This window comes from Hyla sarda, chromosome 1 (genome assembly GCF_029499605.1).
Source record: "Hyla sarda isolate aHylSar1 chromosome 1, aHylSar1.hap1, whole genome shotgun sequence".
In the NCBI taxonomy this organism is placed as follows: domain Eukaryota; kingdom Metazoa; phylum Chordata; class Amphibia; order Anura; family Hylidae; genus Hyla; species Hyla sarda.
Genome location: NC_079189.1, coordinates 771,291 through 797,777, shown reverse-complemented (window position 1 = coordinate 797,777; position 26,487 = coordinate 771,291). Strand labels below are relative to the sequence as shown.

The 26,487-nt window shown below is 46.0% G+C and overlaps 2 protein-coding genes across 4 annotated transcripts in view; one reads left to right on the top strand and one right to left on the bottom strand.

The window, feature by feature from the left end:
* Positions 1 to 59: 59 nt before the first annotated feature.
* On the bottom strand, positions 60 to 12,227 carry LOC130280641 (zinc finger protein 271-like). Of its 2 annotated transcripts, XM_056528803.1 has the most exons (9): positions 12,156 to 12,227; positions 11,077 to 11,195; positions 9,610 to 9,789; positions 9,037 to 9,163; positions 8,811 to 8,902; positions 8,031 to 8,109; positions 7,832 to 7,923; positions 7,595 to 7,703; positions 60 to 2,596 (listed from the first exon to the last, which is right to left on the bottom strand). In XM_056528803.1, exons 2-9 carry the CDS (start codon positions 11,152 to 11,154, stop codon positions 861 to 863), a joined length of 2,493 nt encoding a protein of 830 aa, XP_056384778.1. In that variant the 5' UTR covers positions 11,155 to 11,195; positions 12,156 to 12,227; the 3' UTR covers positions 60 to 860. The 2 variants fall into 2 exon arrangements, with proteins under 2 accessions (XP_056384778.1, XP_056384769.1); XM_056528794.1 differs by lacking the exon at positions 12,156 to 12,227 and having other exon boundaries at positions 11,077 to 11,412.
* Positions 8,109 to 26,487, top strand: part of LOC130277649 (zinc finger protein 569-like) — a 614,204-nt gene continuing 595,825 nt past the window's right edge. For both annotated transcript variants that reach the window (XM_056528628.1, XM_056528574.1), the window contains exon 1: positions 8,109 to 8,537. The gene's annotated coding sequence lies outside the window, so the exon portion shown is untranslated. The remainder of the gene's footprint in view (positions 8,538 to 26,487) is intronic.

The following is a 26,487-nucleotide window of genomic DNA, read 5'->3' as shown; positions in this document are numbered from 1 at the left end:
GGTGCTGCGTGCAAGATCACGGGGGTCCCCAGCGATCAGGCAACTTATCCCCTATCCTTTGGATAGGGGATAAGATGTCTTAGCGCCGGAGTACTCCTTTAACGTTATCTGTTAACCCTTGCTGCTATATTTTATCAGTAAAGAAGAGATGGCATAATGTTCACCTCCTGTCTTTAATAACATCTATATTTTCTGTCATCAAGGATAGGAAAATCTCCAATTGTTTTGAGTCCTTAAGGGGTTAAATTTTTATTGGGGGAGGGCTTTTTTACTTTTTATGTCCCCCATAGAGGACTATTTATAGCAATCATAAGATTGCTGATACTGGTCAGAGCTTTTACATACATCATTTCTACATCATACATACAAAAATAACAATGTCATATCTCCGCCTATATACACATATCAATATATCATATATAAAGTAACATTAAACCACTTTACATCAAATCCCCAAGATTACAATAAGAGGGAGGGGGGGGGGGGGGCGGAAGAGATGGAAAAAAATAAACTACTTTCACCTATTCCAGACTCTCCTAGAATCTCTGCTTTATGTTTAATGTCTGAGTTGTCTCATGTCTACCAAGCTCTGCTTTAGTTGTGAAACATTTTCTACATTCTAAACATGAATGTGGCTTCTCTCATGTCCAACAAGACCTGATTTACGTATAAAGCATATCCCACATTCTGAACATGATTGTGACTTCTCTCATCTCTAACAAGATGGGATTTCTGTAAAAAGAAAAAAAAAAAATTTCCCACATTCTGAACATGAATGCGGCTTCTATCCTGTGACTTCTCTCACATATAACAAGATATATTTTAGTTAAGAAACATTTCCCACATTCTGAACATTAAAATTACTTCTCTCCTGTGTGAGTTATTTGATGTCTTGCAAGATCCGCTTTAGTTATGAAACATTTTATACATTTTGAACATGAAAATTCCTTTTGGCCAGTGTGACATCTCTCATGTCTACACAGATGTGATTTAGTTCTAAAACATTTCCCACATTGTGAACATGAATATGGCTTTACTCCTGTGTGAGTTCTCTCATGCTTAGCAAGCTCTGATTTAGTTCTAAAACATTTACTACATTCTAAACATGAATATGGTCTCTCTCCTGTGTGAATTCTCTTATGTATAACAAGCTCTGATTTAGTTTTAAAACATCTACTACATTCTAAACATGAATATGGTCTCTCTCCTGTGTGAATTCTCTTATGTATAACAAGATCTGAATGCTCTTTAAAACATTTCCTACATTCTGAACACGAAAATGGCTTCTCTCCTGTGTGACTTTTCACATGTCTAACAAGATCTGATTTAGTTGTAAAACATTTCCCACATTCTAAACATGAAAATGGCTTCTCTCCTGTGTGAGTTCTCTGATGTATAACAAGATCTGAATGCTCTCTAAAACATTTCCTACATTCTGAACATGAAAATGGCTTCTCTCCTGTGTGACTTCTCACATGTCTAACAAGATCTGATTTAGCTCCAAAACATTTCTTACATTCTGAACATGAAAATGGCTTCACTCCTGTGTGACTTCTCTCATGTCTAACAAGCTCTCCTTTAGTTCTAAAATATTTCCCACATTCTAAACATAAAAATGCTTTCTCTCCTGTGTGAATTCTCTCGTGTAGAACAAGCTCTCCTTTAGTCCTAAAACATTTCCCACATTCTAAACATGAAAATAGCTTCTCTTTTATGTGAGTTCTCTGATGTCTTTTAAGCTCAGCTTTAGTTGTAAAACATTTCATACATTCTGAACATGAATGTGGCTTCTCTCCTGTGTGACTTCTCTCATGTCTAACAAGATGCGATTTACATGTAAAACATTTATCACATTCTGAACATGAATGTAGCTTCTCTCCTGTGTGAATTCTCTCATGTAACACAAGAAGTGATTTATGTTTAAAGCATTTCCCACATTCTGAACATAAATATGGCTTCTCTACTGTATGAGTTCTCTCATGTATAGTAAGATCTGATTGCCTTAAACAGCATTGTCCACAATCTGAACACACATACAGCTTCTTTCTGTTTGTAACAATGTGTGGTTGGTCAGGAGAAGGTTCCCCATGATCAGGGGGATTATTATAGGATAGATCTGGATGGACATTAGGGGTAAGGAGGTCTTCTCCTGAGGAGCGCTCCGTGATCTCTTCATCTTCTCCTGAGGAGCGCTCCATGATCTCTCCATCTTGTCCTGAGGAGCGCTCCATGATCTCTCCATCTTGTCCTGAGGAGCGCTCCATGATCTCTCCATCTTGTCCTGAGGGGCGCTCCATGATCTCTCCATCTTCTCCTGAGGAGCGCTCCATGATCTCTCCATCTTGTCCTGAGGGGCGCTCCATGATCTCTCCATCTTGTCCTGAGGAGCGCTCCATGATCTCTCCATCTTCTCCTGAGGAGCGCTCCATGATCTCTCCATCTTGTCCTGAGGAGCGCTCCATGATCTCTCCATCTTCTCCTGAGGAGCGCTCCATAATCTCTCCATCTTCTCCTGAGGAGCGCTCCATAATCTCTCCATCTTCTCGTTTATTATTCAGGGATAACAGGACGTTTCCCTCATTCTTACAGAGATTTTCTATTGGGAAATAAAATAACAGAATCCATTATTATCCACACTACAAAGTAGAGGAATTGATAACATTTCTATTGGGCAGGAAACACACGCAGTTTTTTTTTCATGCAGTTTATGGAGTAGACTCCTCCTCTTTTCAGACCATTAAGGTCACATGACCACATTTACATATAAAAGAGAAAGTGATCCAATCATCTGCTCCCTGTCAGTCACATGACTAAAAGAACCAGGTGAATATAAAACAACAAGTATCCATCACATCCCCATACAACATATATATTATACTGTCTGCAAAAGAAGAAGAAGAGAAAAACCCCAATCTACAAGACCCTGAATCATTCTGTATATACAGGTAATAACACGATTGTTTCTGAAGCCTTTACCTGCATCGGATTCTGTTGTTTTTGTTATTATAGTTCTGAAATTTGTTAACCCTTTGATTCTCGATTCTGTACCTTTGCTGTCCTCTTGGATTTCTGATCCGACTTGTTTACTATCCTTTCTGTTTGTTTGTCTCTCTCCATTATTGTATTTAGTGCGTGTTAACCCACTGTGTTCTGTTTCTCTCTGACCTTACTGTATTGCTGTAGTTTGTTATTTTGACCTGTAATGTCCCTGCACTGATTCAGAGTAGAGATCGTCTTCTAGTTGTGGAGTCGCTGTTTAGGGTAAGTATGAAATAGACAGGGACGGGTTCTGGCTGATAATCAGAGAGCTCTGTATCCCTGCCCGTGACGCCCATTTCTTATTCTGCTGGAGGGATGAACTTCTTATAAATCATAAATTCCATGAATGGATTCGATCTGTTTGAATAATGGCCGATCCTGATCATTGGGGGATGTAATACCTATTGTTGGACTTTCTTAGGGGTCTTCTCACTCCGAACACATTACATCCTCTCATAGACACCATTTCTGCCCCTTCTCCTGACTCTGGAGAAGATCTGTGAGATTTGATGGAAAATAGCCAAAGGGGGTAAAATACAGACATAGGAGACCTCATGGGGTCATACCAGGCTTTTCTGATCATTTTGGCAAGAAACCCAAATCCAATCTATCGGCCCCTGTGTGGCTGCTCAGAGCGGCGTATTGCTGCTGCGAGCAGGCCAGAGGGCAGGTGCGGCAAGGTCGGGGGAGGGAGTGTAAACAACTGGAGGCACACTAAGGGTCGGGTCACTGGCGGATCCACATTGTAAAATTCGCTGTGGATCCGTTAGGCGTGACCCTAGCCTTACTCCGATTCTGTACATTAGTGCGGCTGTTCATCACATCTGGTGACCCCAAATACTGCCCCTTTTGTTATACCTGGAGCATGACAGGACCCATAGATGACCTTGGAGAGGATCTATCTATAGTCACCTCCCTCAGGTCCTGACTATACATAACACAGGGGATCTGCTGCCCACAGATCCTTCTCCCGCATTGATCTCGCTCTGGCGTCTGAGGATCTCCTCCAGGCGGTAAGAGATGTTTCCTACACCACTAGGGGGATCTCAGACCACTCTGCTATATTGGTAGTTCTTAGTCTAGGTCCTAGTCCCCCTTCCTGTATTTGGCACATGCACCCTGGTTGGCTACAGGCGGAAGCAGTAGTGAAGGCCCTGGGGGCTGCTCATACTGAGTACTGGGAACATAATGCTTTGTATCCTGATCCCTTAATTCAGTGGGATGCTTACAAGGCTACAATTAGGGGTGCTTTTATAGTGGGGGTGGCGTGTCAGCTCAGGTCGGCCAAGGAGCATAAATTTTTGCAAGATGTTGGTATTTTAGAGGCGGCTTATATTCGAGATCCTACACCTGATGGTGAACAGGCGTGGGCTACGGCGCAGAGGGTTCTGCTGGTTGTCCAGAAGGATAGGGTTCAATTAAGGTTAACAGATAAGGAAGCGCCGATTTTTGCATTTGGTGATAAGAATGGGAAGCTTTTGGCGTATCTAGCAAAGCCTAGCCGTCCTGCCGCTTCTATTCCCTGTATTAAGGGGGGATGGTTCCATATTGTCAGACTCTCAGCTGATTAACTCTGTCTTTAGAGACTTCTACTCTTCCCTTTATTCGGCCCCTTCTAAACCCTGTAAGGGGGAAATTCAGTTTTTTCTACAGGACCGGTCCCTCCCAAAGCTTAGCTGTGCCGAAAAAGAGGCGTTAGATACCCCTTTTACCCTGGAGGAGGTGGTGCAGGCTATTAAGGATCTTCCCCATGGAAAGACCCCGGGTTTAGACGGGTTAGTTGGAGATTGGTATGAGATGAATGAGGAGCGTTTGGCCCCTTAAATTGTTTAAATTGGTGGCTGAGGCGGACTCTATGAGGGAGGCACTGATAGTGGTACTCCCTAAGCCTGGGAAGGATCCGTTGCTACCTGATTCGTACAGGCCTATCTCCCTATTGAATGTTGATATTAAGATCTTTGCTAAAATACTGGCTATTCGCCTGTATGGGGTTATTGGCTCTATCGTTCATCCTGACCAAACCGGGTTCATGCCAGGTAGGGCTACTGATGTTAACGTAAAGCGCCTACAGCTTAATATCGCGGCAGTGGGGGAAGGCTTTCCTTCCGGGGTGGTGGTTAGCCTTGATGTCTATAAAGCTTTTGATTCGGTACTGTGGCCTTATCTCTGGGAGGTCTTGGGAGTGTTTGGCCCTAGGTTTTGTGCCTGGGTCCGTGTGTTGTAGGATTGCCCCAGGGCCCGTGTTCGTACCAACTTAGATGTTTCTGCCCCCTTTCTCTTGAGCCGGGGGACAAGACAAGGGTGCCCCCTATCCCCTTTGCGCTGGCGATTGAGCCCTTAGCAGTGGCTATACGTAGAGATCCCACTATCTGTGACATCCCCAGGGGATCCATTGTGGAGAAGGTTTCTCTCTATGCAGATGACACACTAGTATATTTGGCAAAAGCTGGGGGTTCACTAGTTTCTCTGATTGACCTTCTGGGTAGCTTTAGCTCTATCTCGGGTTTGTGGGTTAATTGGGGTAAATCCTCTCTCATGGCTTTCTCACCTGACATTTCACTTGCCTCTTCTCTCCCAGCGGGGGTGCAAATGGTTTCCCGATTTAGATATCTTGGGGTAGTGGTTACTGTATCTCTGGCAGATTATATGTCCCTGAATTTAGACCCTCTTTTGGTTTCCACGGTAGATAGGTTATCTGCCTTTATCTCTTCCATCTGGCTCCCTTGGTCCCACCTAGGAAATATTTTAATACATTGTGTGGTGCTCTGTGATCCTTCTATTGGCATGGGAAATCTCCCAGACTCGGTCGGGCTCTCCTTCAGGCTCCTAAAAGGCATGGTAGTTGAGCTGCTCTCGATGTCTATAATTATTTTCTTGCCTCTCAGTTGGTCTATGCAGCGTGGTGGATTGACCTGGATCTGTCGAACTCCGCAACTGCCTTGGCTGGAGCACTGATGGGTTCGTATGACGCTCTCACTAACTCACTCTACAGGTATTCTCGCTCCTATTATCCTCTATAGCTAAGGTGTGGTCCGTGGTGTCGAGCAGGTTTCCGCAACCATTGGTGTCTCCTAGGGCACCCTGGTGGGGGAATGTACATTTACCTCGCCTACATGGGTTACCGAAGGCCGGCTTCTGGGGGTTCTCATGGAGTCAAATTTGTGATTCACTTGTTCCGGGAGGATCAGGTTTTCCTCTGCAGATAGGATATCCCTGGCAGTGGCTTTTATAGGCATCTTCAACTTAGCATTGCGGTCCAAGCGCAATTTGTCTCCCTGACGTTTACTCCTGTGTTTTCTGAAGTGGAGATTCTCCTGGGCATTGCGGATCCCACTAAACCTCTGACACAGTCCTATGCTCTTCTCCAGACACTGGGGCCTAGCCCGTTCTCAAACGCTTATCATAAATGAGTGGCTGATATTCCTGATCTGTCCGAGTGCAGTGGAAGGAAGTTGAGGGCTCATTACTCCACGGTGGTGAGTAGTACGGACATGCTGATTCAGTCACGATAAGTTTTGAGGTTATATTATACGCCTGCTAAGCTGAAGCATATAGGGGTGTCTTCGGCGTCATTGGGATGCGTGGTAGTGTGAATGTATGATTGTCAGTTGGTGTGGGGCCTCTCTGGACGGTGCTGGGGCCGCTCCTTCCCTATGTGTTTGATTGCCACTCTGTTCTCTTATCCTTGTCATTGTGATGGAGTTGACTTGTGGACCTACAGAGGCACTGGTTGTGTGTTGCACTTTATTGTGCTATTTGTTTACTTTATGCAAAATTTTATTAATAAATATAAAAAAAAATAATAATTCAGAACACAGGGGATCACTGGGGCCTGAAGGGTTAATGTCATGTAGATCTAAGGTGGAGCATCCCCTGAAGAAACCTCTGAATTCCCTCTGTAATCCATTACTACATACCTGGGACAACACCTCCTGGAAATATTACATACCTGGGACAACACCTCCTGGAATTATTACATGCCAGGGACAACACCTCCTGGAATTATTACATGCCAGGGACAACACCTCCTGGAATTATTACATGCCAGGGACAACACCTCCTGGAATTATTACATGCCAGGGACAACACCTCCTGGAATTATTACATACCTGGGACAACACCTCCTGGAATTATTACATACCTGGGACAACAGCTCCTGGAACAACACCTCCTGTAATTATTACATGCCAGGGACAACACCTCCTGGAATTATTACATACCTGGGACAACACCTCCTGGAACAACACCTCCTGTAATTATTACATGCCAGGGACAAAACCTCCTGGAATTATTACACACCTGGGGTAACACCACCTGGAATTATTACATGCCAGGGACAACACCTCCTGGAATTATTACACACCTGGGGTAACACCTCCTGGAATTATTACATACCTGGGGTAACACTTCCTGGCATTATTACATACCTGGGGTAACACCTCCTGGAATTATAACATACCTGGGGTAACACCTCCTGGAATTATTACATACCTGGGGTAACACCTCCTGGAATTATTACATACCTGGGACAACACCTCCTGGAATTATTACATACCTGGGATAACACCTCCTGGAATTTCCTCCTTCACTTCCCTCATACACGGGTGATGGCCCCTCATCCTCTCTTCTTCATCCTCCACTTTATTATTAGTCAGATCTCCCCCCTGATGTGACATATAGAACAATTCACTACAATACAGCAGACAGGAGGAGCAACAGAGACCCCCAAAATTTACCCCCACATCTGTGACTGCAGGACCCCCTATAGAGATATAGGATCAGCCTCATCTACCTGATGCTTCTCTGGGACATTTCCCTCTGGACAGTCCTGGGAATACAGAGGGCAGGGACACCTCTCGGGTGGATTTCTATCAATGACTCCATCTGTAGGGAACACACAGTGATGAATAGATTATTCCATGTGATGATCAGATGATGGGTGTAGTAGTATCTAGGAGACCCTTCACCAATAAAAGTCTCCCCCTCCTTACACTGCTGATCGGCCTCGAAATTAGTCTCCGCTTCTGCTTCATCTTTAACCTCAACCTTAATATCCATCAGATCTTCACCCTAAAGAGCAAAAAAATAATAAATAAATAAAAGGGGCTCCCGAATTCCATTATAACCTGGGGGGGCACACGGCCCCATGGTCCCCAGTTTACATGTCCCCCTCCTCCTTATTTCCTTCTTCCTCCTTTATCTCCACAGGTTGTTTTCCTCAGTTATTCTGCCCGGTAACAGCTGTTCTGCTGAGAGATGGATTCCTGCTTCTGATTGGAGGATCAGATTCTGCCCGGTAACCATGATCTTCTGCCCAGCGATGCTCCAGCCCAACAACAGCATTCTGATTGGCTGGAGGCCCATTGGCGGGAAAAGTATTTCCCTTCTATACTGGGCTGTGGTGTCTCCAGCTCAGTCACCTGTGGGAAGATTAGAAGAAGCCCCGCCCTCCCCCTTTTATTTCACTTTCCTTTCCATCACAATGTTTTATAGAAGAGGTAAGTGACCCGAGAAGTGATGGGGGACATGTCTATTATTATATCTTATTGGGGTTCTGCTATTTTATTACGATTTTGGTTTGAGGATTTGGTATTTTGATTAAAGTTATTTATTCTTGTGCAGAGCCGGGGCGCCGGGCAGGAGATCGTGGGGGTCTTTACCCAGATCAAACAGAGTTCCACTTTAATTAGGGTGAGACCTATGGTGCCATGATCAGGGGTTCAATCATCAATTTATGGTCATATTTAGGGGAAATTTTAAACACCCTCTACCTGATGTTTCTCTGGGACATTTCCCTCTGGACAGTCCAGGGAATACAGAGGACGGGGACATCTCTCTGGTGGATTTCTATCAATGACTCCATCTGTAGGAAACACACAGGGAATGAATACATCAGTGCTGCTGGATAGATTTTTATGGTACTAGGTAGTGAGAGCGATATCTATATATATATATATATATATATATATATATATATATATATATGTCTCTTCTTACCGTGTGATGTGAGGGGCCGGTGATCCTCCATGATGACTATGTCCTGGTACAGATCCTTGTGTCCTTCTACATACTCCCACTCCTCCATGGAGAAATAGACCGCCACATCCTGACACCTTATAGGAACCTAACACACAATGATACCGTCATCACCAGACTCCTCCATTACTGTATAATGTCCCAGCAGTGTCACCTCTCTAATCATCACCAGACCCCTCCATTACTATATAATGTCCCAGCAGTGTCACCTCTCTAATCATCACCAGACCCCTCCATTACTGTATAATGTCCCAGCAGTGTCACCTCTCCAGTCATCACCAGACCCCTCCATTACTGTATAATGTCCCAGCACTGTCACCTCTCCAGTCATCACCAGACCCCTCCATTACTGTATAATGTCCCAGCAGTGTCACCTCTCCAGTCATCACCAGACCCCTCCATTACTGTATAATGTCCCAGCAGTGTCACCTCTCTAATCATCACCAGACCCCTCCATTACTGTATAATGTCCCAGCAGTGTCACCTCTCATCACCAGACCCCTCCATTACTGTATAATGTCCCAGCAGGGTCACCTCTCCAGTCAGCAGCTCAGTGATCCTGTGGGTGAGTTCTAGGATCTTCTCCTCATGTATCAGTGAGTGAGGTGGAGGCTCTGTGATGGGGCCCCGGGCCCTGCTCCGTCCTCCTGACTCATGGAGATGGCTGCTGGGGGCCACACACTCCCCCCCTGTCTTCTTCACTATGGTGTAATCCTGTGTATGGAGAGAGACAATGAGGGGACTGACCCCAGTATTCCTCCCCCACTACAAAGAGGAGATTGTGCCCCCTGTATAGAGCTCTAGTGAGCACATCTGGAATACTGGGGTCAGTTCTGGAGACCTCACCTACAAAGAGACATCCAGAACATAGAGCGGGGCCAAAGATGGGGGACAACAATGGTGGAAATGTAGATGGGGGACAACAATGGTGGAAATGTAGATGGGGGGGGACAATAATGGTGCAAATGTAGACGGGGGGGGGGGGACAACAATGGTGGAAATGTAGACGGGGGGGGACAACAATGGTGGAAATGTAGACGGGGGGGGGACAACAATGGTGGAAATGTAGACGGGGGGGGACAACAATGGTGGAAATGTAGACGGGGGGGGGACAACAATGGTGGAAATGTAGACGGGGGGGACAACAATGGTGGAAATGTAGACGGGGGGGGGGAAACAATGGTGGAAATGTAGACGGGGGGACAACAATGGTGGAAATGTAGACGGGGGGGGACAACAATGGTGGAAATGTAGACGGGGGGGGACAACAATGGTGGAAATGTAGACGGGGGGACAACAATGGTGGAAATGTAGACGGGGGGGACAACAATGGTGGAAATGTAGACGGGGGGGACAACAATGGTGGAAATGTAGACGGGGGGGACAACAATGGTGGAAATGTAGACGGGGGGACAACAATGGTGGAAATGTAGACGGAGGGACAACAATGGTGGAAATGTAGACGGGGGGACAACAATGGTGGAAATGTAGATGGGGACAACAATGGTGGAAATGTAGATGGGGACAACAATGGTGGAAATGTAGATGGGGGGGACAACAATGGTGGAAATGTAGATGGGGGGGGACAACAATGGTGGAAATGTAGATGGGGACAACAATGGTGGAAATGTAGATGGGGACAACAATGGTGGAAATGTAGATGGGGACAACAATGGTGGAAATGTAGATGGGGACAACAATGGTGGAAATGTAGATGGGGGACAACAATGGTGGAAATGTAGATGGGGACAACAATGGTGGAAATGTATATGGGGACAACAATGGTGGAAATGTAGATGAGGACAACAATGGTGGAAATGTAGATGGGGGACAACAATGGTGGAAATGTAGATGGGGACAACAATGGTGGAAATGTAGATGGTGGACAACAATGGTGGAAATGTAGATGAGGACAACAATGGTGGAAATGTAGATGAGGACAACAATGGTGGAAATGTAGATGGGGACAACAATGGTGGAACTGTAGATGGGTCACCTCACCTCTCCGGTCAGCAGGTGGAGGATCTCCAAGGTGAAGTGTAATATTCTCTTAGTCATCTCATTCCTTTCCTTGTCCATCCTTGGGGGTCATTCAGGAGAAGAGGAGACAACTGGGTCAGCTGGAGGGGAAGAGGAGGAGCCTGAATCACAGAACCAGCGACACAATGTAACAAAACCTTCTCCTCCTCATGTAATCTCCTTACTACTGGGGTGACACACTGTAACAAACCCTCTCCTCATGTAATCTCCTTACTACTGGGGTGACACACTGTAACAAACCTCCTCCTCATGTAATCTCCTTACTACTGGGGTGACACACTGTAACAAACCTCCTCCTCATGTAATCTCCTTACTACTGGGGTGACACACTGTAACAAACCTCCTCCTCATGTAATCTCCTTACTACTGGGGTGACACACTGTAACAAACCTCCTCCTCATGTAATCTCCTTACTACTGGGGTGACACACTGTAACAAACCTCCTCCTCATGTAATCTCCTTACTACTGGGGTGACACACTGTAACAAACCTCCTCCTCATGTAATCTCCTTACTACTGGGGTGACACACTGTAACAAACCTCCTCCTCATGTAATCTCCTTACTACTGGGGTGACACACTGTAACAAACCTCCTCCTCATGTAATCTCCTTACTACTGGGGTGACACACTGTAACAAACCTCCTCCTCATGTAATCTCCTTACTACTGGGGTGACACACTGTAACAAACCTCCTCCTCATGTAATCTCCTTACTACTGGGGTGACACACTGTAACAATCCTCCTCCTCATGTAATCTCCTTACTACTGGGGTGACACACTGTAACAAACCTCCTCCTCATGTAATCTCCTTACTACTGGGGTGACACACTGTAACAATCCTCCTCCTCATGTAATCTCCTTACTACTGGGGTGACACACTGTAACAAACCTCCTCCTCATGTAATCTCCTTACTACTGGGGTGACACACTGTAACAAACCTCCTCCTCATGTAATCTCCTTACTACTGGGGTGACACACTGTAACAAACCTCCTCCTCATGTAATCTCCTTACTACTGGGGTGACACACTGTAACAAACCTCCTCCTCATGTAATCTCCTTACTGCCCGACCAGGACCTGATCTGTATCTGCTAAATAGGGGAGGTGTAGGACCTGTGATGATGTCACAATCATGTGACCAGTACATGTGGGGGCGGAGTTCTGCAGGATAGAAGAGATTGTGGATGAAGGACCTGTGAGGATGGTCATGTGACAGGAGTGGGCGGAGCTCAGCAGTGTGGGATGTAATTGTTCTGTAGTGTCAGCAGTACAGATGGTATATTCCACTCCTCCCTCCGCAGCTTTGGTAGAACCGATGGAATTTTATTAGGAATAAATTAGATCAAGTGAAATCCGACCCACAACCTCCTCTAGAAGGGTCACATGTAACTGATCCGGCGGTGATCCAACCCATAATGTGCCTCCAGCTGTTGCAAATCCCCCCGCCCCCCCCCCCTTTGTCTGCCTCAGACAGCAGTGACTGCTGGAGTTTGTTTCTCAGTCTGGTATTATAAGATCTATTGGATTTTTGTTTTCCTCCTCATTCAAGGTTTTTTGCGCTTAATCCTATTTACGGTTTCCCCTATTTCATAAGCAGCAGTACAGATGGTATATTCCACCCCCTCTAACAGCAGCACAGATGGTATATTCCACCCCTACCAGCAGCACAGAAGGTATATTCCACCCCCTCTACCAGCAGCACAGATGGTATATTCCACCCCCTCTACCAGCAGCACAGATGGTATATTCCACCCCCTCTACCAGCAGCACAGATGGTATATTCCACCCCCTCTACCAGCAGCACAGATGGTATATTCCACCCCCTCTAACAGCAGCACAGATGGTATATTCCACCCCCCTACCAGCAGCCAGCACAGATGGTATATTCCACCCCCCCTAAAAGCAGTACACATGGTATATTCCACCCCCTCTACCAGCAGTACAGATGGTATATTCCACCCCTTCTGCCAGCAGCACAGATGGTATATTCCACCCCCTCTAACAGCAGCACAGATGGTATATTCCACCCCCTACCAGCAGCCAGCACAGATGGTATATTCCACCCCCCCTAAAAGCAGTACAGATGGTATATTCCACCCCCTCTACCAGCAGTACAGATGGTATATTCCACCCCCCTACCAGCAGCCAGCACGGATGGTATATTCCACCCCCCCTAAAAGCAGTACAGATGGTATATTCCACCCCCTCTACCAGCAGCACAGATGGTATATTCCACCCCCTCTACCAGCAGCACAGATGGTATATTCCACCCCCTCTACCAGCAGTACAAATGGTATATTCCACCCACTCTAGCAGCAGCACAGATGGTATATTCCACCTCCTCTACCAGCAGCACAGATGGTATATTCCACCCCCTCTACCAGCAGTACAAATGGTATATTCCACCCACTCTAGCAGCAGCACAGATGGTATATTCCACCCCCTCTACCAGCAGCACAGATGGTATATTCCACCCCCTCTACCAGCAGCACAGATGGTATATTCCACCCCCTCTACCAGCAGTACTGATGGTATATTCCACCCCCTCTACCAGCAGTACAGATGGTATATTCCACCCCCTCTACCAGCAGTACAGATGGTATATTCCACCCCCTCTACCAGCAGCACAGATGGTATATTCCACCCCCTCTACCAGCAGTACTGATGGTATATTCCACTCCCCCCCCCCCCCCACACACACACACACAAAATGGTAGGACTGATGGAATTTTATTGAGAATAAATTGACTTAAAGGGGTACTCCGCCGGAAGACATCTTATCCCCCCATGATCAGACATCTTATCCTTTGGATAGGGGATGAGATGTTTTTTGACAGAGTTCCCCTTTAAGGATATGGTCTTCCTCCAGGTTTAGTCAGAGATACATGACCCCAGTGACCCCAGCTACCGAAGTGGCCGCCGTATTACAGTGGGGCAAAAAAGTATTTAGTCAGCCCCCAATTGTACAAGTTCTCCCCCTTATAAAGATGAGGCTGTAATTATCATCATAGGTTATAACCTCAACTATGAGAGACAGAATGAGAAAAATCCATAAATCCCATTGTCTGATATTTAATGAGTTTATTTGTAAATTATGGTGGGAAATAAGTATTTGGTCACCTACAAACAAGTAAGATTTCTGCCTCTCACAGACCTGTAACTTCTTCTGTAAGAGTCTCCTCTGTCCTCCACTCGTTACCTGTATTAATGGCTCCTGTATGAACTTGTTATCAGTATAAAAGACACCTGTCCACAACCTCAAACAGTCACACTCCAAACTCCACTATGGCCAAGACCAAAGAGCTGGCGAAGGACACCAGAAACAACATTGTAGACCTGCACCAGGCTGGGAAGACTGAATCTGCAATAGGCAAGCAGCTTGGTGTGAAGAAATCAACTGTGTGAGTAATTATTAGAAAATGGAAGACCTACAAGACACTGATAATCCCCCCCGATCTGGGGCTCCACACAAGATCTCACCCTGTGGTGTGAAAATGATCACAAGAACGGTGAGCAAAAATCCCAGAACCACACGGGGGAACCTAGTGAATGACCTGCAGAGAGCTGGGACCAAAGTAACAAAGGCTAACATCAGTAACACACACTATGCCGCCAGGGACTCAAATCATGCAGTACCAGACGTGTGCCCCTGCTTAAGCCAGTACATGTCCAGGCCTGTCTGAAGTTTGTTAGAGAGCATTTGGATGATCTAGAAGAGGATTGGGAGAATATCATATGGTCAGATGAAACCAAATGTCAGGATCCGGACTGGCGGCTGGTGAGGACACAGGAGGTGGATCTTCTGTGCCAGAGAGGCAATGGCACGGGTTGTACTGGAGGATCGGTTCTAAGTAGTTACTGGTGTTCACCAGAGCCCGCCGCAAGGCGGGATGGACTTGCTGCGGCAGTAACTACCAGGTCGTGTCCCCCAGTAGCGACTCCACCTCTCTGGCGGCTGAGAATGGCGCGGTATACAAGGACTAGAAGCGCTGGATAGCATGAAGACCAGAGCGGCGTGGCCAATCCAACACCGCGGAGAGCTTGTCAGGATCCATTTGAAGACCCTGTCCAGAGACCAGGTATCCCAGGAAAGAAACACAACTGCGTTCAAAAAGACACTTTTCTAACTTGGCGTAAAGATGGTTGACACGAAGGCGCTGGAGCACTTGACGGACATGGAGCCGGTGTTCCTCAAGGTTGGAGGAAAAAATTAGGATGTCATCTAGGTAGACAACTACACACTATACAGTAAGTCCCGAAAGATTTCGTTGTCAAAATCTTGAAATACTGCAGGGGCATTGCAAAGTCCAAATGGCATGACGAGATATTCGAAGTGGCCATCTCTGGTGTTAAAAGCGGTTTTCCACTCATCTCCCTCACGAATTCTGATGAGGTTATAGGCGCCCCTGAGGTCAAGCTTTGAAAAAACTTTTGCTCTGCGCAGACGGTCAAAGAGCTCAGAGATGAGAGGCAGAGGGTAGCGGTTCTTTGCAGTAATTTTATTGAGGCCATGATAGTCTATGCAGGGGCTAGAGAACCATCCTTCTTGGCCACAAAGAAGAACGCCGCTCCGGCTGGTGATGAAGACTTCCTAATAAATCCTCTCTCAAGATTTTCCTGAATGTATTCAGACATGGCCTTGGTTTCTGGAGCCGAGAGAGGATAAATTCTGCCACGGGCGGTGTGGTACCAGGGAGCAAATCAATAGGACAGTCGTAAGGTCTATGTGGTGGCAAGACCTCGGCTTGCTTTTTACTAAAGACGTCAGCAAAGTCCTGGTAGACCTTAGGTAGGCCAGGCAATGGAGTAGCGATGGGGACTTGGCTGATTGGTACTGACGTAAGACAGCGTTTGTGGCAGGAAGTGCCCCAGGACTTAATGTCCCCAGTGGTCCAGTCGAGGGTAGGAGTGTGACGCTGGAGCCAGGGTAAGCCAAGCAGAATGTCCGAGGTACAATTCGGCAAAACAAAGAATTCAATTTTTTCTTGATGGAGTACTCCAACGGTCATGAGCAAGGGTTCTGTGCGGTAATGCACGGTGCAGTCCAAATTCTCTCCGTTAACAGATGAGATGAAGAAGGTTTGGTGAGACGGGTAACTGGGATGTTAAATCTGTTGATGAACGAGGCTTCAATAAAGTTTCCTGCTGAACCAGAGTCCAGGAGGCCACTGCAGAGAAGGAGGAGTTAGCGGATGGAGAAATCCGCACTGGAATATTCAGGCGTGGAGAGGAGGAATTCACACCTAGTAACGCCTCTCCCACGTTAACTAGGTGGGTGCGTTTCCCTGACGCGGAGGGCGAATATTGCAGTCTTTAAGGAAATGTTCAGCACTGGCACAGTACAAGCACAGATTTCCATTTCGGCAGCGAGTCCTCTCTTCTTGGGTCAGGCGAGACCGGTCCACTTGCATAGCCTCCTCGGTGGGAGGCACAGGGGTAGGTTGCAGAGGACTCTGGAAGAGAGGTACCGAGCGAGGAAACCGCCTGGTGCGAACAAGATCCTTTTCTTGACGGAGCTCCTGGCGTCTTTCCGTGAAACGCATATATGTGCGGGTGGCCAACTGGATGAGTTCAGGCAAGGTAGCAGGAATTTCTCGTGCGGCCAGAACATTTTTGATGTGGCTGGATAAACCTTTCTTGAAGGTCGCGCAGAGGGCCTCGTTGTTCCAGGCTAGCTCAGAGGCCAGGGTGCGGAACTGGATAGCATATTCGCCCACTGAAGAGCTCCCTTAGATGAGATTCAGAAGAGCCATCTCGGCAGAGGAAGCCTGGGCTGGCTCCTCGAAGACGCTGCGTACTTCGGAGAAGAAGGACTGGACAGAAGCAGGGGCAGGATCATTGCGGTTCCACAGCGGTGTGGCCTAGGACAAGGCCTTTCCAGATAACAAACTGACCACGAAAGCCACCTTCAACCGTTCTGTGGGGAACTGGTCCGACATAATTTCAAGGGAACATTGGGACAGGAATCCCCGGCACATCTTAGAGTCCCCATCAAATTTCTCCGGGAGAGACAAGCGGAGTCTAGAGGTAGTTGCAGCAACTCGGAGTGGAGGAGAAGCTGGCGAAGGAGATGGTTGGCGCTGTGCAGGCAGAAGTTGCTGGAGCATGGCGGTCAACTGTGTCAACTGTTGTCCTTGTTGGGCGATCTGCTGGGACTGCTGGGCAACAACGGTAGAGAGATCAACAAGAGTCGGCAGCGGCACCTCAGCGGGATCCATGGCTGGATCTACTGTCAGGATCCGGACTGGCGGCTGGTGAGGACAGAGTAGGCGGATCCTCTGTGCCAGAGAGGCGATGGCGCGGATCGTACTGGAGGATCAATTCTAAGTAGTTACTGGTGTTCACCAGTAACCAGAGCGGGATGGACTTGCTGCGGCGGTAACTACCAGGTCGTGTCCCCCAGTAGCGACTTGACCTCTCTGGCGGCTGAGAATGGCGCGGTATACAAGGACTAGACAGAGGCGAGGTCAGACGTAGCAGAAGGTCAAGGCAGGCGGCAAAGGTTCATAGTCAGGGGCAACAGCAGGAGATCTGGATACACAGGCAAGGAACACACTAAACGCTTTCTCAGGGCACAAGGCAACAAGATCCGGCGAGGACAGGAAGGGGAAGTGAGTTTTTATAGGAATGGAGGTGATTGCACTAGATTGGGGCAGGCACCAATTAGTGGTGCACTGGCCCTTTAAATTTCAGAGAGCTGGCCCCTAGAGAGCGGGGCCGCGCGCGCAGGGACGGGACAGAAGGAGGATGGGGCAGGTGAGCAGAACGAAATGCCACCCGCGGGCAGGCCCGTCCCGCTGCGCGGATCGCATTCCCGCTGGGGGACTCAGAGCAGTGCTCCCGGTCAGCGAGTCTGACCGGGGCGCTGCTAACAGAAGATGAACGCCGCGAGCACTCCGGGGGAGGAGCGGGACCCGGAGCGCTCGGCGTTACACCAAAGTAGAACTTTTTGGTAAAAACTAAACTCGTCGTGTTTGGTGGAGAGTTGCATCCAAAGAACACCATACCTACTGTGAAGCATGGGGGTGGAAACATCATGCTTTGGGGCTGTTTTTCTGCAAAGGGACCTGGACGACTGATCCGTGTAAAGGAAAGAATGAATGGGGCCATGTATCGTGAGATTTTGAGTGAAAACCTCCTCCCATCATCAAGGGCATTGAAGATAAAACATGGCTGGGTCTTTCAGCATGATAATGATCCCAAACACACCGCCCAGCAATGAAGGAGTGGCTTCGTAAGAAGCATTTCAAGGTCCTGGAGTGGCCTAGCCAGTCTCCACATCTTAACCCCATAGAAAACCTTTGGAGGGAGTTGAAAGTCTGTGTTGCCCAGCGACAGCCCCAAAACATCACTGCTCTAGAGGAGATCTGCATGGAGGAATGGGCCAAAATACCAGCAACAGTGTGTGAAAACCTTGTGAAGACAGAAAACATGTGACCTCTGTCATCGCCAACAAAGGGGATATAACAAAGTATTGAGATGAACTTTTCTTATTGACCAAATACTTATTTTCCACCATAATTTGCAAATAAATTCTTAAAAAATCAGACAATGTGATTTTATGGATTTTTTTTTCTCTCATTCTGTGTCTCATAGTTGAGGTTATAACCTATGATGAAAATTACAGCCTCATCTTTATAAGGGGGAGAACTTGCACAGTTGGTGGCTGACTAAATACTTTTTTGCCCCTCTGTAGGTTTAGTAGTAAATTCCATCAGGGAAGAACAGACTGGGCACTACTTCAGCTCTTTCCTACAGTGGTATAATAAGACTTCCAGGTGCTCAAGGTATCGGGGTGCCTCCATATCAAACATCACTTCAAATATAGAAAAAACATCTGGAGGAGGAAAGGGATCGTGGCGACAGTGGTCATGATGTCTCGCCACACCCCCTCCATTCATGTCTATGGGAGGGGCATAGTGGGACATCATGAGGGGGAGTGGCATGATGTCACAGTATCCTTTACATTTATAACGTGGATCAATAAACCTTCTCTGGTTCAGTATCATCGGTGAGTGCTGGGTACATTTCTTCTATAAGCTGTTTCCCTCCCACCATGAGCACCACCACCCACAGAAGTGCCGTCCCTCCGACCTTCCAATCTTAGACATTTTGTAATGGACATTCTTACCAAGGATCTGTGCTTGTGTTGGTGGTAAATGGCCGTGTCCTGTGTCCCCCATCATGCTGCTGGTCTGTTTGTGTAAACTGACGATTTCCTGTTTCTGTGCTCTCCCTCCAACTACAATCCCCAAGATCCTTTGTTTCTTGGTGGGAGGTGACCTCCCTCTTACACATCAGCCACCCCACACATTGCAGCATAGCTAGGCTCCCTTCCATGCATACTGTGCTTGAAACTGCAATTCCTTGCAGTCCTGTGGAGAATGATCTCCCTCCCACCCAGCGGTCGCTCCATCCATTGAAGCACAGACAGGCTCCCTTTAAACACCTGACAAGTTATGTAATGTCTTGGGCCGCACTGCGCACGAGACAACACTCATTTTATATGCTGCTAGAAATGAACATCAGGGCAGAGATGGCATAAGAATTCCAAGAGCACCAAACACAGGTACAGACACTATATTATGGACTACACTAACTTTACAGCCCCTGTAGCACAGTCAAATGAAGAAAAAATCCTGGAATACCCCTTTAAGAGTCTCACCTTGTTGCAGCATGAACCAATTTTTAAAGATCGCTGTTTTTACATGGTCACTTGTAGTGTAGAGAGTTTTTGAAAAAAAACTAAACATCTATCATTTCCCTTATCTCTAGTTTTTTTTTTAACAGATTTATTGTGGGAATTTTGTTAACCCTCGGATGCCAAACACCCACTTCCCAGGCGACCACTCATTTCCTCTGTATAAAAAGGTACATACACTCGTCATTACTAAACTTAAAATCAAGAAATCCCCCCCTGAGAAAAATAAAAAAATTGGCCAACTGGGATGTAAAGCTCGTGTTTACATTATTCACATTATTTAAATATAGGACAAATCCCTCCAAATTCTGTTTCAGAACCATCGCAGACAAAAAGAAATAATAATAATAATATTGTTGTCCACAAATCGTAAAAAAAAAAAAAAAACAATAATGTGGCGCACAAATAGATTGTCAGATGTGAAAAGAAAAATTCTTTCTAAAATTACTATAAATAAAATGTTAGCGCGGGATGGGCACACTACGGATTTGTCTATACCAATTGTCACCACGTTGATTATTATTATTTGTGAGAATAAATCGAGTCGAGTCACAAACTGAATAAAATCTGTCGATTTATCGGTACATCCCGAAAACTCCTGGAGAACCTGTTCAGTGTTACTAAGCCATTTCTTCACTGCCCTCAGGTTCTTCACTATTTTCAGACACGGTCACCAATCCTGTTGCTACTCCCTAAAAGTGGGAGAATTTTTGGAACGTTTAAAAAAATAAATAAGAAAAAAATAAAATAAAAAATAATAACCCCACTGCAGCTTCCGATCCCTCCATGTGCATTATATCCGGCATCTACCAACAACCGAGGATACGTGATGCAGTTTTATTGTAGCGTAATAAGCCTAAAAAATTTGGGAGCGCATTAACCCCTTAAGGATGCAGGGTTTTTCAGTTTTTGCACTTTCGTTTTTTCCTCCTTACCTTTTAAAAATCATAACGCTTTAAATTTTCCACCTAAAAATTCCATATTATGGCTTAGTTTTTTTGCGCCACCAATTCTACTTTGCAGTGACATTAGTAATTTTACCCAAAAATCTACAGAGAAACGGAAAAAAAATTAATTGTGCGACAAAATTGAAGAAAAAATGCCATTTTGTAACTTTTGGGGGCTTCCGTTTCTACGCAGTGCATTTTTTGGTAAAAATTACACCTTAAAGGGGTAGTCAAGGAATTTTTTTTATGTGACTATTCTACAGGGGCTGTAAAGTTAGTGTAGTACATAATATGGTGTCTGTACCTGTGTGTGACGGTTTTCTCACAATTCTTCTGTGATTTTCACCCCAATATTTATTTTTACCAGCATACAAAATGACTGCTGTCTCAGATTTTTCCCAGGTTGCAATGCGGCCGAGACCTGACATCACTAGTCATCTGATGACAGGGAGCCTGTCTGCTTCAATGGGTGGAGGGATCAATCTGCAAGTAATGCAACAGCTGGAGGCACCCTGATTGAAAGCCGCAGGTCTTTGGAATGGATGCAGCTCATTTATGTTTCAGTGGGTGGGGTGGCTGATGTGTGGGAGGGAGGAAAATGGAATTACGGGATTTTTAGGCAAAAAAAGAAAACTCAAACAGGAAATACAAGTTCACAAAAAGCTACCACAGTGTTATGTAATCTCACAACATAGACAAGCGCAGATCCTTCCTAATCATGTCCATTACTGTCTGCCAGGTACCTACTAAAATCACCTTATGCTGGAGAACCCCTTTATCATTATTCTGTAGGTCCATACGGTTAAAATGATCCCCTACTTATATAGGTTGGTTTTGTCTTCTGGAAAAAATCATAACTACATGCAGGAAAATGTATACGTTTAAAATTGTCATATTCTGACCCCTATAACTTTTTTATTTTTACGTGTACGGGGCGGTATGAAGGTTAATTTTTTGCAACGTGATCTGACATTTTTACCGGTACAAGTTTTGTATTGATCGGACTTTTTGATCGATTTTTAATAATTTTTTCATGATATAAAAAGTGACCAAAAAAATACGCTATTTTTATACTTTGGATTTTTTTGCGCGTACGCCATTGACCATGTGGTTTAATTAAGGATATATTTTTATAGATGGGACATTTCCGCATTCGGCGATACCACATATTTTTAGTTTTATTTACACAGTTTTTTTTAATTCTTACTTTTATTAGGGAAGGGGTTAAAGAGTAGCTCCCACCATCCATTTTTTTTCTGTCCCTGCCTATTTCCCATCTATCCCTAACCCCCTCCCTGCCTTTACATTATTTTTTTACTATATTAAAAATGCCTTTTTGTCTGCATGGTAGCGTGCTCACTACCAGGCAGACTTCCCCAGCAGGTGTGATGTCACTGATGCCTGCTGGGACCGACTTCCGCCCTTAGTTCACTATACAGGGTGCCTCCAGCTGTTTCACCACTACAACTCCCAGCTTGCCCTGACATCTATTGGCTGTCAGGGCATGCTGGGAGTTGTCGTGGTGAAACAACTGGAGGCACCCTGTGTTACCCCAATCCCCGCTCTCTCCCCCCCCCCCCCCCCGTTGAAATCAATAGTTTTGTATGAGCCGCGGCGCTACCCCGAACCCTGCCCCCACCCTGTTGAAATCAATAGTTGGTGCAGCGCTACCCTGAACCCCGCTCCCCCCCCCAACCATACCCGAGTGCAGAGAAGCAGCAGCGGCGGTGTGTAGATGCTGGGAGGCGGGGCCAGTGTGTGAAGCCAGGGAGCAAATGCGCTCTCAGTGCTCGCTCCCTGCCTGTCTGATTGACAGGCAGGGAGCGAGCGCAGGCTAAATGAATTAGGACCGATTGCCCAGCCGGCATCGGTCCGAATTCATGCGTGACGTCACGCCAGCTTGCAGCCGGCCACTAGGAGGGAGACCCCTAGTGGCCGGTTTTCAACATTAAAATAAAGTATTTTAATGAAATTTTTTTTATAGATTTATATTAGAGATTTAGAGATATGTTGTAGTATATAAGTACTACAACATTTAAAAAGAAAAAGTTTGGTGACAGTGTCCATTTAAATAATCTCTATTAACTTTTTTCACACTTTTTTTTTTGCAGTATTATGGCTCCCTCTAGTGGCTATAGCACTGCACATACCGATCCCATACACAGATCATTGCCGTGCATTAACATGGCAATGATCAGTGTTATCGCCGGTCGATTGCTCAAGTCTGGATTTCAGGCTAAGAGCAATCAAATGCCGATCGGAGGCAGGTAATGGGCCCTCCGCTCGCGTTCTAGCTGATATGGACATCGCTATTTCACCATGATAACAAAAATACACTCCTGGCAGCTCAATTGTGCTGCCAGGAGTGTATTTTTGTTACTATAGACACAGCAATCAACTTTGAATGCCGCGTCTAAAGGGTTAATAGCTCGCGGCACAACGATCGGTGCCACATGCTGTTAGCCCAGGTTCCTGGCTTTCATTAGCTGCTGGGATCGGCTCGCTATGAGGCAGGGACAAGGCACAAGGCGTACAGGTACGCCCTGCGTCCTTAAGAGGTTAAAGGGGTACTCCGGTGCAAAACTTTTTTTTAAATCAACTGGTGCCAAAAAGATAAACAGATTTGTAAATTACTTCTATAAAAAAATCTTAATCCTTCCAGTACTTATCAGCTGCTAAATACTACAGAGGAAATTCTTTTTCTTTTTGGATTTCTTTTCTGTCTGTCCACAGTGCTCTCTGCTGACACCTCTGTCCATGTCAGGAACCATCCGGAGCAGGAGAAAATCCCCGTAGCAAACCTCTGCTGCTCTGGACAGTTCCTAAAATGGACAGAGGTGTCAGCAGAGAGCACTGTGGACAAGAGAAAAAAGAAATCCAAAAAGAAAATAATTTCCTCTGTAGTATTCAGCAGCTAATAAGTACTGGAAGAATTAAGATTTTTAATAGAAGACATTTATAAATCTGTTTAACTTTTTGGCACCAGTGGATTTAAAAAATGTTTTTCCCACCGGAGTACCCCTTTAAAGCAGATGTCTCAATTATTGTGTTTTAAATGCAGAAGCAAAAGTTATATCACTTTGTAAATCACTTCCTTTATCCATCTTGGATGTAAAACCTGTTTTTCTAGCTTCTTTGCTCAGCAGCTCCCTGTTCTGATGACTTTTGACCCCCCCCTCCCCCATTGAGCTCCATTATGCTGGGGGCCGTGACGTCAAAATTTCCCAGAGTTCTGTGTGCTGCCTGCAGCTCAGCCGCCCGCCCTATGCACGGCCAGGGCACCCTAAATATTCATTTACCCCCTGGTTCCTTCCTGACTGGCTGAGCAGCTTCAGCCAATCATAGTATCCTCAGTGAGCAAGCGCATCTTCATTCATCCCCTCGGCAGAGGAGAGCGCATGGATTGTGCTCTCCCCTGCACTGTTCATACAGTGTCCATTGTAGGACATCGTCAGCCGCAACTCCGTCCTCCGTCAGGCGAAACGGCGTCCTGCCTCCTCCCTTGGACCAATCGACGTCAGTCGTCAGCCGCAACTCCGTCCACCGTCAGGCGAAACGGCGTTCTGCCTCCTCCTTTGGACCAATCGCCGTCAGTCGTCAGCCGCAACTCTGCCCTCTGTCAGGTGAAACGGCGTCCCGCCTCCTCTCTCGGACCAATCGCCATCAGTCGCAACTCCGTCCTCCGTCAGGGGAAACGGCCTCCCACCTCCTCCCTTTGCACGCGCTGCACCCGGACAGTATATAAGCAGCGCGAGAAGGCGGGGCCACCTCATTATAAATGCGACATGCACGCGCTGCACCCGGACAGTATATAAGCAGCGCGAGAAGGCAGGTTCCCCCTTTTTGTTTCTTTTCCAGAGCGGCCTCATTACTATAGGATCGTAAAAAGTAGATCTATGTTACCCCAAATTTAACGCGAACGAAGCCGCGGCCAAAAGCTAGTTCTCTATAAAACATAGAAGGAAATAAATGTCATTTGTTGTAGATGTTTATTGGATCCATCACCTTTATCTTTATCCACCACATGAACGACCATCAGATATTTCTACATAATAAACAAAACCTTCCATGGGGCGTCCTCACTTCTCTACTATGTCCCTCTGGATTCTCCTGCAGTGGGGTCAGTAATGGGAACGTCCATGGGGACAATTCAGCCTCAAGGGGACCTGACTGATCCTAACCCCCCCCCCCATCACCTGTTCCTACCATGCGCCTATGATAGCCGTCCCATCTGGATATTTATAGGGTCCATATTGAAATGAGTCCCAGTAGTCATGTGGGCGGGGCCTCCTGAGAACCAGTCACCTGGTCATGGCTGTAATAATCAGGGGTGAATGAGAAGCCAGAGAGAACCCTACATCATAGGGCAGATGGCAGAAGAGTGGAGATGATGGAGGATGCTCTCTGGATTATCAGTCACACCTCAGTAGGTGTTATTACAGCCATGACTAGGTGACTAGTTCACAGGAGGGGCCCGCCCCCATGACTATTTGGGGCCCATGTGACTACAGTGCACACAACACTCCATCTTTAATGTCTTTAAGATATCGGGATCGGGCGGCGTTCACAGCCCTATGGGAAGGAAACATTATCAAATAAGGCCCTTTTCACACTACCGTTGTCACCCTGCAAAAACTCCCGTCTGAAAGTCCCTAATACGTCCGTCAAATAAAAATCCCATTCACGTCAATGGGATTTTTTGGCCATCCTGCAGCACTAGTTATGTCCCCTTATGACTAACGGCCGTTATTTTTGACGGCACAAAAGACGGAGCATGCGTTAATTTTTGTCCCATCAGAAATAACGGCCGTTAAAATTTTCACATTGAAGTCTATGGGTGACGCATGTTCCCAATTGACATCAGTTAGTGTCCGTTATTGTTATTAGCCGTTATTTATACTGCACATGCTCAGAACATGGAAATAAAATAAGAGACATAAAATAACGGACTATAACGGATGAAATAACGGGTGAAACATGTCCATTATACTGACAGAATGCCCGTTAAGATAACAGACATTGGTCATCCGTTATGTTCAGTTATTTGTCTATTTTTTCATTATCTCTTTCAACAGAAAAATGCAGGGAAATGACGGTAGTGTGAAAGAAGCCTAACTGATTATGTGTTGTGTCTAAAGAGGAAACTAGCGCGGACAGGTTCCCTTTAAACCCTCTCCTGGATGCTTAATGTCTGCAGAACCAGATGTGTTAAAATCATTTCCATCCCGCTTTTCTCTGATCACTGCCTCCTAAACGGACTATACAAGTGTTAAGGAGCGGTCTTGGTTGTGTCCCTCCTCGCTGGTTGGCTCTAGTCAGGCCTCTAAAGGTGAGTGACTGCCGCTGTCCAAATTAGAGATAAATAGCTGAGTGCCGGCAAGAAGGATTGACACCAGACACAGAGTTGGAGCCGAGGTTGGAGCGTACAATGACAAGAGCGTTTATTCAGGGAAGACAACTGTTTTACACATGGTTATCAAAGAGAAGGTTATTTCTCACATTAGAAATCATTGTTATATTTTGATTGGTTGTTTATATATATATATATATATATATATATATATATATAACATAAAAGTTTCTTATTAAAGGGGTATTCCCCTGGAAAAAAATTTTTAAAAATCAACTGGAGCCAGAAAGTTAAACAGATTTGTAAGTTACTTCTATTAAAAATATTAATCCTTCCAGTACTTATCAGCTGCTGTATTCTCTCACAGGAAGTT

What these genes read in the sequence shown, in the direction of transcription:
- LOC130280641 (XM_056528803.1), bottom strand. Translation starts at nt 11,154, where the DNA reads ATGGACAAGGAAAGGAATGAGATGACTAAGAGAATATTACACTTCACC. An exon ending in CTGAGCTGCTGACTGGAGAG is followed by an intron (nt 9,164 to 9,609) that starts GTGACCCTGCTG and finishes ATTGTGTGTTAG; the next exon opens with GTTCCTATAAGGTGTCAGGA. An exon ending in ATGTCCCAGAGAAACATCAG is followed by an intron (nt 8,110 to 8,810) that starts GTAGAGGGTGTT and finishes TTTGCTCTTTAG; the next exon opens with GGTGAAGATCTGATGGATAT.